Genomic DNA, 11,432 nt, shown 5'->3' with positions numbered 1-11,432 from the left:
CTGTGAGCCCCGCACGGGACAGGGACGGTGTCCAACCCGATTTGCTTGCATCCACCCTAGCGCTTAGTACAGTGCCTGGCACGGAGTGAGCTCTTAACAGATTCCATTATTATTAGGATTATTATTAATAACATTTCACATTTATGTCCTCCAACTAGGCTCCCTCATGAACAAGATAGGCCTCATTTCTATCCCCCACTACAGATACTTCTTGTAAACTTGTTACAGATGGTAGATATTTTTGATTTTCGTCTAAAGGGCGACCACGAATGACAAGGGAGGAAAAGAGGATTATCCGTCAGCATTTAACTTGAGTCGCCTAGCAAAGAAAACAATCCGAATTGATTTCAGCGTATTACTGAGCTCTCAGACCAGCTCCAAACACGCCGAAAGTCAAAAGAGAATGTGTGCAGAGATACCGTCAGTGGGAAAATTTTCCAATGGCACATATTAAAATGAGGTAGGTTTTTTTTTTTTTTTTCTTTTTTTACAAGAAAACACTTTAAGAAAATAAAAGCAACGACCATCAGCTTCGCCAAAAAAAAAACATTTTCCTTCACGCCCAACAAAGCTATTCAGAGCTAAAAATGTGTGGGAACCAGGTACGTGAATGCGAACCAGAGATGAATCTCAGACCTCAAAAGCTGCATCTGACTAAACTGAAACTACACGACTGACACACAGTGCTTGATCACAAGGTATGAACTGTTACGATCTGACGTCGCTCAAACTCGGGCCGACTCCCAGGGGGATGAACTTTAAGTCTCACGGGCTGCTTGGTTTGAAGAGTCTCGGTTCTGCTGTCTGAATCACAGATTTCCGTCCCCTACGCGTACCTGAAGAAGAGAGGATCGAGAACTCAGGACCGGCGCTAAGCAGCACGACGGCCCGGGACGAAACAAAATCACCGGGGGGGAAGATCCGGTTGGCAGGGAACGTTCAGACCACAACGCCGACCGCCAACGGTGCTCACCGTTTCATTAACCCAAGATAGGGGAGCGTTAAAGCGGGAGGCAGAACACGCAATTCGGTGAAGGAACTACCTCTTGCCGTACGTTTTGAGCGGGTAGGTGATAATGCTCTTTTTTTTTTTTTAAAAAAAAAAATCACATCTATCAGGCACTTACTCCGTGCCAGACACCGTACTAAACGCTGGGGGGTAGATACAGGCTAACCCGGTTGGGCTCTAGTCCCAGCCCCGCCACTTGTCTGCCGTGCGACCTTGGGCGAGTCACTTCACCGCTCTGTGCCTCCTCAGTTACCTCATCTGTAAAATGGGACTAAGGCTGTAAGCCCCACGGGGGGACAGGGACCGTGTCCAACCAGATCAGCCTGTATCCGCCCCAAAGTTTAGTACAGCGCCTGTAACACGGTAAGCATTTAACAGACACCATTAAAGAAAAGGGTAGGGTGGGAATTCAAGCCTCACAGACCTACCGTGTGCCTGCTGTGACACCTTGGGTGCGTCATTTATCTTCTACTGGCGGGGGGCGGGGGGGCGGGGGGGAGGGGAGGGACTCAATGCCTGTTCTCCCTCCTCCTGAGACTTTGAGCCCCCTCAGGTACAGGGACTTTGTCCACCCTGATCATCTTGTATGTACCCCAGCGCTCAGGACAGTGCCTGGCACGTAGTAAGCACTTGACAGGCATCACGATTATCAGTACTATTATTATTATTATTGCTAGTGGCCCGGGTACCCTTTCTCCTTCACTGGCGAGGCCAGGGACATAGCTTGGACCGTATTAGGAGAGATCGAGGTCGGACGATAAGAACCTCCTGGCTTTGTGGGGTATGAGCCGACCACATTCCAGGAAAGGCCGTACTTTCTTCGCGGGATATTTCTGAAGACTAGAGTTGACGACTGTTCCTTTAGCATGAGCTAAATGAAGCCCTGCCAGGAGCCAAGGGGTGAACTGGATAATCTCTTTCGGTCCCTTCCGGTTCTCAGATTCTCTTTCCAAAGCAGCGGAGAGACAGAAATTTTCCAACTTCAAGAAATGAGGCGTTTAGAAAAGAGCTGAGAATTTTTTTTTTTCCAGGAGCGGCCCGGATGTGTGTGAAATGGGGAACGGCAGAACAATTCACGAGTGTATCCCACCGGGCTCGACTCCGTGCCCAACGGCAGGTCTGAGAGAACTCAATTTTCCCGTCTCGGACATCACGTGGTTCCGTTCAGAGCTCGGACGGTTTTGCTTTGAGACTCCCCAGGTGTCTTCCGTAAGGGGCCTCGTATCGGAAAAAGAAGAGGACCCTCTACATGCTGGTTGAGTGCGGGGCCATGAGGGGTGCAGGGGAGAAGGCGATGGGGAGGGGATCGGGGCAAACGTTGACCTTTTTGGCCAAATGCCAGATGTAGCTAGACCTAAAAGTTCCACCCAGACACCGAGCCTCTCTTCCGCCAGCCCAAGAAAATCCAGCCGGGTGAAAGAGCAGTAACGCTACCCAGAACAAAAGTCGGTTCCCGAAAGGGTTTAGTCTAATAAAGACTTGCTCACATCTGTGGGGGATCGATAATCCCCGGTCTCCTGTTAACGAAAACGACTCCCGTTTTCCAGGCAGGCAGCGGAGCGGCATCTGCTCTGATCCCGCTTTGGCTTTCTCGGGGGGGGGTCCGGGCCTCTGAAAGAGAGGGTCGGAAGGGGCGGGGGCGGATCCCAGGGTGGGGCCCCGAGCGTCACGCTGGGAAGCAGCGCTGTTCACCGGAAAGACCGGGCGACCTCGCCGCCACTGTTGTTTTCAGGAGGCTAATTCTACCCCGTCTCTACCTCACCGGAAGGCCATGAGCTCCGCGGAAGAAAGCTGGCTTAGCCAGAGGTGGCCAGATTTGCTGTGTGGCTCGGGCTCGTTGCCACCCCTTTCCCACCGCCCCCCTCCCGCCCCCCGGAATGTATTATAATAATCACGTATTATAATAATTAGTAAATTATACCGTAAATTATATATTATAAGGTATAAGCATATGATCGCTTATGATATTATCGTCTCCATCGTTAATACAAAAATCCAATTGGCCTTTGAATCCAGATGGTCTCTGTGTACCACTTGGCCCAAAACGATAGGAACTCCACGGCACGTAACGCCTCGGACATTTCCGAATAAGAGCGACGGGGGCCGCAGTGAGCTGACTGGAAAAAGAGAACCCAGTCGGCGGGAACGGACTGCTCGCTGAGGGCAGGGAACTTGTCTCCCGGCTCTGTCGTCTCTTCCTTTGCCAAGTGCTCAGTACAGTGCTCCGTACAGAGTAAGCGGGCAAGAAATACCACCGATGCTGATTCGCGAATGGGACTGATAAACTCCGGGGTAGAATCCCCACTGAATCCATTCAATCGATCAACTGTATTCATCCAACTCTTACTGTGTGCAGAGCACCGTACTAAGCGCTTGGTGGAGTACAATACAACAGAGTTGGTAGACACGTTCCCCGCGCACAACGAGCTCACAGTTTAGAGGGGGAGGCGGACATTAACATAAACAGATCAATTACGGATACGCACGTAGGTGCTGTGGGCCCGAGGGTGGGGTGAACAAAGGGAGCGAATCCAAGAGCAAGGGTGACGCAGAAGGGAGTGGGAGAAGAGGAAACGAGGGCCTAGTCGGGGAAGGCCTCTTGGAGGAGACGGGCCTTCAGGAAGGCTCTGGAGGCGGGGGAGAGTGACGGTCTGTCGAACACGAAGAGGGAGGGCGTTCGGGGCCAGAAACGGGATGTGGGCGAGAGGTTGAGACAGACGAGATCGAGGTGAAGTAGGTAGGTCGGCGTCGGAGGAGCCAAGCACGCAGGCCGGGTTGTAGCCGGAAAGCAGTGAGGTAAGGCAGGAGGGGGAGAGGGGATCGTGGGCGTTAAAGACGACGATGAGGAGTTTCTACTGGGTGCGGTGGATGGGCAATCGCTGGAGGATCTTGAGGAGGTGGAGACACGGACCGAACGGTTTCGGAGAACACCGATCCAGGGAGCAGAGTGGGGTATGGACTGGAGCGGAGAGAGACAGGAGGCGGGGGGGGGGGGGGGGGGGGGGGGGGGGGGGGGTCAGGGAGGAGGCCGATGCGGTAATCGAGGCGGGACGGGACAAGTGCTTGGATTAGCGTGGGAGCAGCTCGGGTGGAAAAGTGAGGGCAGATGCGAGTGCCGTCCTGAAGGCCGAACCGACGGGATCGGGTGACGGGTCGAATGCGGGGCTCGACTGGGAGAGACGAGTCGAGGATACCGCCAAGGTTACGGGGTTTGTGAGGCCGGAAGGACGGCGGTGCCGTCCACCGGGGCAGGCGGGGCAGGGAGACCCGCAGCCTGGGCCTTGGTCCCATGAGGGAGTCCTATCGCGGAAAGGGAAGTGAGGAGGGCCACTAGAGAGAGGGCACAAGAAATACCATGGGACGAATGGACGATGAGCGATCCCAGGGGAAGACAGAGGAAGCCTAGGTCCTGGGAGGGTGACGGTAGAGAGGGAATAGACCCGGCACTCTTGCCCCTCCGCCGATTTACCCGGCTATTAGTCTCGGAGAGACCGTCGAGCTCCTCGTGGTGAGGGATCTCTACCGTACTCTCCCAGACGCTTCAACGGTGGTCTGCCCACAGGAGCTCGTGGAGCGACCGACCGACTGCGTGTTTCAGAATCGGGGGTTTTCAAGCAACTGGAACAAGAAGCGTATTCCTGATCCCTCGAAATTGATCTTCTGTTTTGCTCAACCCCAGCTGGAGATTCCGTCCCCTATTTTCTGATCCGTTTTAATATCATGGGGATCGAGGCTCTGGGCCCCACATGGGATAGGGACTGTACCCGACCTGATCGCATGTATCCGCCCCAGGCACCTCAGTAAGCGCTTAACAAATGCCGTTATTATCATTATTACTGGTATGACCATTCAGGCAAAAGCGGCTTCCAGCTGAGATTTTCAGGCAATTATTACTCAAAACAAACCCAGTCTCTTTCGGGAGGCGGTCCAAAGAAGGAGGCTGACTCGCTTCTTTAACGCCGCTGGTTTTCACTGTGGTTTTTTTTTTTTTAAATGAGCTTGTTTTTAATCGCGGTGGGGTGTGGGGAGGTGTGGGAAATTGCAAAGGCCTTAATTTGCTGCATCCTGGTCACTGCAGAACAATCTTGGGCTCGGGGAGGAAAGCGGTGCGGTTTCTAAACCGACTCCCTAACGGGGGCTTCGCTTTAACGTCTGGAAGCCCCAAGCCAGCTGAGGGCCGATGAGTTCACCCCCCTCGAAGAATTCCTCCCTCCCCCCTCTGCAGGATGAGGTCGTTCTAGACGACTACCGGGGCCCGTCGCTCACAGTGGTGCTTTCCATTCGGGCACGGTAACCGAGACCGCCGCGTTGCTGTCGAAATCATTTCCTACCTAAAAAACGGATTCTTTAAATCCAAGATGTTGCCCGACGTAAAGCCCGTCTGGTCCACCATAGCCACAATCTGAATGTCGTAACTCTGTCTGAAACGCAAAGAAGGATACACGCGTCATTTCAAAACCAAACCTCCACGCTGTTCTTGCCCCACGACACGACTATCAGGGCTTGCCGTCTCGGCCACCCCGGGATGGTGAAAGATAAAAAATAACTTCTGAAGTCACGGTGAGCAAATCAGTAAACCACTCAGGAAAGGCGGGCATTCTCTGGGGGAGGCCGGTGCTCAGTAGGGAAGAGCTTAGGGTTAATCCGAGGAATTTATTGTGTCACTCACACAAACCGCTTCCTGAAGGGCACGTCTCCATCCTTAACTTTTTCCAGTGGCCGGTACCTGTGGGAACGTGAAACCAGCCCCGGAGTCGGGAACTCCTCGGTTAAACACATTATCAGAGGTGAAAGAAATGGAGCGGGCAACTTGAACCGGCTTGAATTTCAGCAGTTCCCTGACTCGGGGCCGCATCCCACTTCCCTTCCTTCAGCAAGCCTTCCTCCATGAATGTCCAACGTGCCAAATTCCATCAACGCGACGGTGACCCCAAGCACTGACGATCCGCTAGATTTTAAGTTCCTCGAGGGCAGCGATCCCGTCTGCCAATTCTGTTGTTCTGTACTCTCCCAAGCATTTAGTACAGAGCTCTACACACAGTAAGCGTTCAACTGCCACCGCCGACTGATTAAATAAGCCTAGACCCGCGACTGTTAGGAAGGCAGGTCCAAAATCTACGGGGCGTGGGAGGGAGCCGATCTTTTGGGGGCTAGGGAGGAAGAGGGAAGGAGAAACTGAAGAGCGTATCAAAGGAGACCCCAACTCCCCCACCCTTTCCAGAATCTTGGCCACCGGCCTCAATTAGTCGGTGCTGATGGAGGGGGAGGCCGTCAGGATGACAATAATTACAGTATTTGCTAAGTGCTTCCTACGTGCCAAGCACCGCTTTAAGCACCGGGGAAGATACAAGGTCATCGGGTTGGACTCAGTCCCCGTCCCGCAGGTGGCTCACGGTCACGTTGTACAGACGAGGCAACCGAGGCACAGAGAAGTGCCGTGACTTGCCCGAGGTCGCCCGCCTCCTCTGACTCCCAAGCCCGGGCTCCTGCCGCTGGGCCAGGCGGCCCCTTTTCCTTTGTCACATAAAAGACAGAGGGGCAGTTGTCAAGGAGAAGGGCTAGGAGTACCACAGGTGGCTTCCCTTTGTATAGCAAATAACAGATGGCCCATCTTTCTCCGGGGCAGGAAGACGGAGCAGGATCGAGCCCAGGGTGATGAAGGCCCTTTACGACCTGCTCCAGTCAGAGAGCTTGGAGACGCGGCCCAAACCTGGGCGTAGCAGCTGCCATCTTTCCCAACGCGGAGTACTAAGGGTTCGACCAAGCCCACGGATCGTACGGCATCCTACCGGCCCCGGGACCCGGCACCCTCTCCTAAACCACAGGGAAAATGATCGCGTTTCCCTCGAGAGGAAGCGGTTCGGTCACTGCCCAAATCGCTCCTCGGCTCCCTCCGCCTCCGGGGACCAATCGACTAACTAGACGACGACGGCGGCGATGGTGTCTGTTAAGCGCTGAGCACGGGCCGGGCACTGTTCTAAGCGCCGGGATAGATAGGAGGTTATCGGGTTGCGTTCCGCCCCTGTCCCACCTGGGGCTCACCGTCTTCATTCCCATTTTACGGAGAAGGGAAGGGACTCGCCCAGGGTCACACAGCAGACGAGCGGCGGAGCGGCGGGATTAGAACCCGGGTCCCCCTGACCCTCAGACCCGTGCTCTATCCACTTGGCCACGCAGCAGACCCGTACTCCTCGCTACTAGAACTTCGAGCGGACCGTGAGCCCGCCACCGGGCGGGGACTGTCCCTGTCCGGTGCCGCCGGGTACATTCCAAGCGCTTGGTACGGCGCTCGGCAAATAACCCGTGAATAAGGTCTCTCCCGATCACAGTCACGAATAGAGACCGCGTCGCTAACCGTTCCCGTATAGACCGTTTTCCCGAGCCAACCGCGGGTGGAAGGGGGCAGGCTGAGAACAAAACATGGTCTGCGTAGGCCAAACCGCTGAACGAGCCACAGGAAACCTTCTTCTAGCATACGGGAACGGATTGCCTCAGACAATCATCTAAGGCAGCGTGGCCCAAGGGACGGAGACTCGTCCCCTAGCCTGGAAGCTCGTTGCGGGCAGCCAACGTGTCTGTTTATCGCCGCGGTGTGCTCTCCCAAGCGCTCTGCACCCAGTAAGCGCTCAGTAAGTACGACCGAGCGAAGGAATGAGCGGACAGAGCGTGGGGCTGGCAGTGTCGGGGGACTTGAGTTCAACTTCTTCAACTCAAGTCCCTTCCGGGTGACCTTGGGCAAGTCATTTAACCTCTCCGGGTCTCAGTTTCCTCATCTGTAAAATGGGGATAAGGTGGACTGTGAGTCCCCTGCAGGAGAAGAGCTGTGTCTGCAATCAGCGCACAGGGAAGCGCTTGAAAAACGCCAGTACGCTCATTATCATCGTCACCTTTTAGGGAGCCGGCAAAGTTTTCCTCGGAGAAGTTCCCCAAGGAACTTCCCCAAGGCTACACCAAGAAGACATGGCCGGTCGGTGGGGCCGGAGCCGAAGCTTCCGTTCTCCAACCATTTTTTTAAAGAGTGAAGCGGAACCCGGCAATAGATTGCCATTCGATAATGATAATGATGACGATGATGTTGGTATTCGTTAAGCGCTTTCCCCGTGCAGAGCACCGTTCTAAGCAGCACTGGGGCAGATACAGGGTAATCGGGTTGTCCCACGTGGGGCTCTCAGTAAATCCCCATTTTACGGATGAGGCCCAGAGAAGTGACCTGCCCACAGTCACACGGCTGACGGGCGGCGGAGCCGGCATTCGAACTCGTGACCTCCGACTCCCAGGCCCGGGCTCCTTCCGCCGAGCCACGCTGCTTCTCGCCTACTCTACCCGGCTACACTTGAAGGACTTGGAGCCCGCTGTGGACGGGGCACGCGTCTGCCACCTCTGCGGTACTGCGTCTCCCCAAGCGGTCGGCGCACCGCTCCGCACGGAGTAAGCGCTCAACGGATACCGCTGACCGACCGGCTGAGGACCCGAAGGGGGCCCGGAGACTGACTGACATCCCCGCGGCCTTCTCCATCCCCCACTCCCCGGGCGCTCGTTAGGGAGACGGACCGAAAGGGAAAGGCTGGGCGTTCTTACCGTTTATTGGCAACGAACAGGACTTTTCCTGAGAGGGTCTCTCCTTCCTTGACATAAAGAGGCGTCTGGAGAAGGCAGCGCACTTGGTACCAGTGAGTCAGAGGTTCCGTCGGGGCCGTGGACAGCCAGACCGTCACCCTGAAACACAGGAAAGGGAAGGGAGCTCCAGGCTCGGGTCGGGCTAGCCCCGCCACCCAACCTGGGGGCAAAACATTTCCACCTGGTCGCTCGACTGTTCGACCTCCTTCCGTGCTGGACCGTAAGCTTCTTGAGGGCAGAGATTGTGCCTCAGCAATGGTACGGCGCTCCGCACCCAGTAAGTGCCCAGTGGATACCGCCGGTCGACTGATGGATTCTCCCATCACGCCGAATCGGACAGGACTGGCCACAGAGGCGGAGGTTTCCGACTTAGCAACGACCCACCGTGCCCATTCGAGTAGGCGGGGCTCAGAAGCGGCCACTGCCAGATTGCCACGGTGGCCAACGCGGCCGGCGCCTGGCTGAGCGTCCCGGCACTCTGTGGCTTTATCCGTTCCTCAGTCTCCCAGGCCCGCCCTGCGACAGGAGGGAGGCGGAGTAAGGGCCGGAAAATAAAGCCGGCTTTGCGGCCAAACGGGCGCCGCCTCTCTGCGGTCCCCGACCCGGGGTTGGGACTGGAACTCCCCGGAGTCCTTGTGGGAAGCAGCGTGGCCCGGTGGAAAGAGCACCGGCCTGGGAGTCAGAGGAAGTGGGTCCTAACCCTGACTCTGCCGCCTGCCCGCTGTGTGACCTCGGGCAAGTCACTTAACTTCTCTGTGCCCCGGTTTGCTCAACTGTAAAATAGGGATTCCACACCCGTCCTCCCGGTCTAAATGCCCCACGCGGGACAGACACTGTGCCCTGCCCGATTATCTCGTACCTATCCCCAGGGCTTAGCACGGTGCTTGTCACACCGCAAGTGCCGAACCGCCACCGCCACAGAGGTCCCGGGGATCCCGGGCGCGCGAACCACGCCGCTCGTTTTGGAGTGAGGGAACTGCGGGAGCCTCCGTCTCTTGCCTCGGAGCCGCTGGGGGCGACCGGAACCACCGACGGGGCTTGGCTGGTTCCGCCCCAGGACGGGAAGCCCTGTGGCGCACCGGGGCGGGGCAGGGCACGGGATTCCCTGCCGCTTCTGAAAGTCGGGAAAGACCCGGGGGATTTTCCCAGGTGACGGGAGAGCTGTCTCGGCCTCGCGGAACTGGGGAGACCCGATCCCCGCCCACCACGAAGAGGGACGAGGTGATGGTCGTGGGCAGGAAACGTGTCTACCAACTCTGCTACGCTGTGCTCCCTCAAAGCACTCAGTACAGCGCTCTGCACACTGCAAGTGCTCAGCGAACACCAGTGACTGACTGACTGACTGACTGACGGTTGGAAAAGGCTGAGTCGGGTGCCGGGGACAGGGCCAGCTGTGGGGGGGGTGGCGTGCCAGTGAAGGAAAGTGAGGGAACAGAATTCCAATTCTGAAGCTCGCAACTCCTCCCGTGCCGATGAAGTCCTTAGACGCTTGCCCTAGTCTAAAATGTTCCGGTCGAAACGCTTCCACACGTGGCCTCCAAGAGGTACCGCCTCCCGTGACGCAAACGAGCCCGGTGGAGCTCGGGCCCGTGCAAACCGAGCCACGGGTTTTCCGGAGGGCCTGGCTGGGGTTGGAAATGTCCCCTCAAGCCGGGCCAGCCAGCGGCGCAGGAGCACCGCTCGGCGCCAGACGGACCGGTCAGAATCAAAAAGGGAGGTGGACCGGGATCACGTCGATCCGGAGAGCGTGTGAAGAAGACGGCGGCAAGATGAAGATGCGGTGATTCCTAACCGTTGGCTTAACGGCACTTAGACCTCTCGGACCGGTGCTACCCAATGGACACGCTTCCCGTCTTCACCTCCTCTCAGGATCCGCGAGTAACAACAGAGTCGGGAGGCCCGCCCGTCTCCGTTCTGAACACAGGGTGGCTTTTTTAAGGAAATGGAAACCGACGGGGGAAGGAAGATGAGTAAGAACCACAGTCGCGCCGCTTAGCGCCGAAAATACCTACAGCGATCCAACAAAGGCCACATCAAACCAAAAGGCCAGGCCATGGATGAGGCCAGACTGCACCATGTGGAACACAAAGGGGATCTCCACTCTGCAGGAAGAAAACCAGAATGTCACTAGGGTGACCAGCGAACCGGCCGGCCGCATTTCCAATTCCAGAGGGGGCATCTGATGGCTACCGTCAATTGATTTTTTTTTTTTTTTTTTTTCCCAGCACATCTGTAGCACTGCAGTGTTGGTTTTCCAACCGTCACCCGTGACACCACCCGCTGCGACACTGACCCACGCTTGATAATGACGGGCAAGCCTAACAGGTGTGTAAGTCGCCTTTATAGAGTCCCACCCTGACCACGACACCCTGAGGAACCCTGAACCCCGCACTGTCTGAGGCGCTGCCTCCAGGACCCCGGAGGCTCGGTTTGGGTTTTAAAAATTACAAGATTCATTCTTTACATCTCTCCAAGTGGCAAGAGCAGGCATTTTCAGAGGCAGCAAACCAGCTCTTCCAACATACAGGGCAGAAGGCCATCACTAGCTCAGAGATGGGCAGAATCGGCTTTGATTCAGGCTCTCTTCCGATGGACAATTTCTCTAACCGGCAAAGCTCTCAGGTCTCGAAAGGAGCGAGTGCAATTCAACATCTGACTCGAGACAAGTGCCCGGAGAGCTACTCTCTGAGCCCTTCCAGATCTGATGAATGCCTCGTTTGGTTGACCGCTTGTTCTACCACGGGGAGGTTCGGATTCTGGGAAACGGCAGCCCGCAGGGCGATCATTTCACGTCAGGAAATCCAGT

At 56.2% G+C, this 11,432-nt stretch overlaps 1 protein-coding gene across 1 annotated transcript in view; it reads right to left on the bottom strand.

Annotated features, from left to right (window-relative positions):
• Window positions 1–291: 291 nt before the first annotated feature.
• LOC100088048 (histone-arginine methyltransferase CARM1-like) overlaps window positions 292–11,432 on the bottom strand; it is a 134,668-nt gene continuing 123,527 nt past the window's right edge. Inside the window, exons 10-13 of the mRNA XM_029056132.2 lie at window positions 10,639–10,728; window positions 8,588–8,725; window positions 5,341–5,430; window positions 292–836 (exon numbers count right to left, since the gene is read on the bottom strand). Of these exons, the coding sequence (XP_028911965.1) occupies window positions 827–836; window positions 5,341–5,430; window positions 8,588–8,725; window positions 10,639–10,728 (328 nt within the window). The 3' untranslated portion in view covers window positions 292–826. The remainder of the gene's footprint in view (window positions 837–5,340; window positions 5,431–8,587; window positions 8,726–10,638; window positions 10,729–11,432) is intronic.

This window comes from Ornithorhynchus anatinus, chromosome X5 (assembly GCF_004115215.2).
Source record: "Ornithorhynchus anatinus isolate Pmale09 chromosome X5, mOrnAna1.pri.v4, whole genome shotgun sequence".
NCBI classification, from domain to species: Eukaryota; Metazoa; Chordata; class Mammalia; order Monotremata; family Ornithorhynchidae; genus Ornithorhynchus; species Ornithorhynchus anatinus.
The sequence above is the reverse complement of the archived record's forward strand: the minus strand, read 5'-3'. Positions and strand labels throughout refer to the sequence as shown.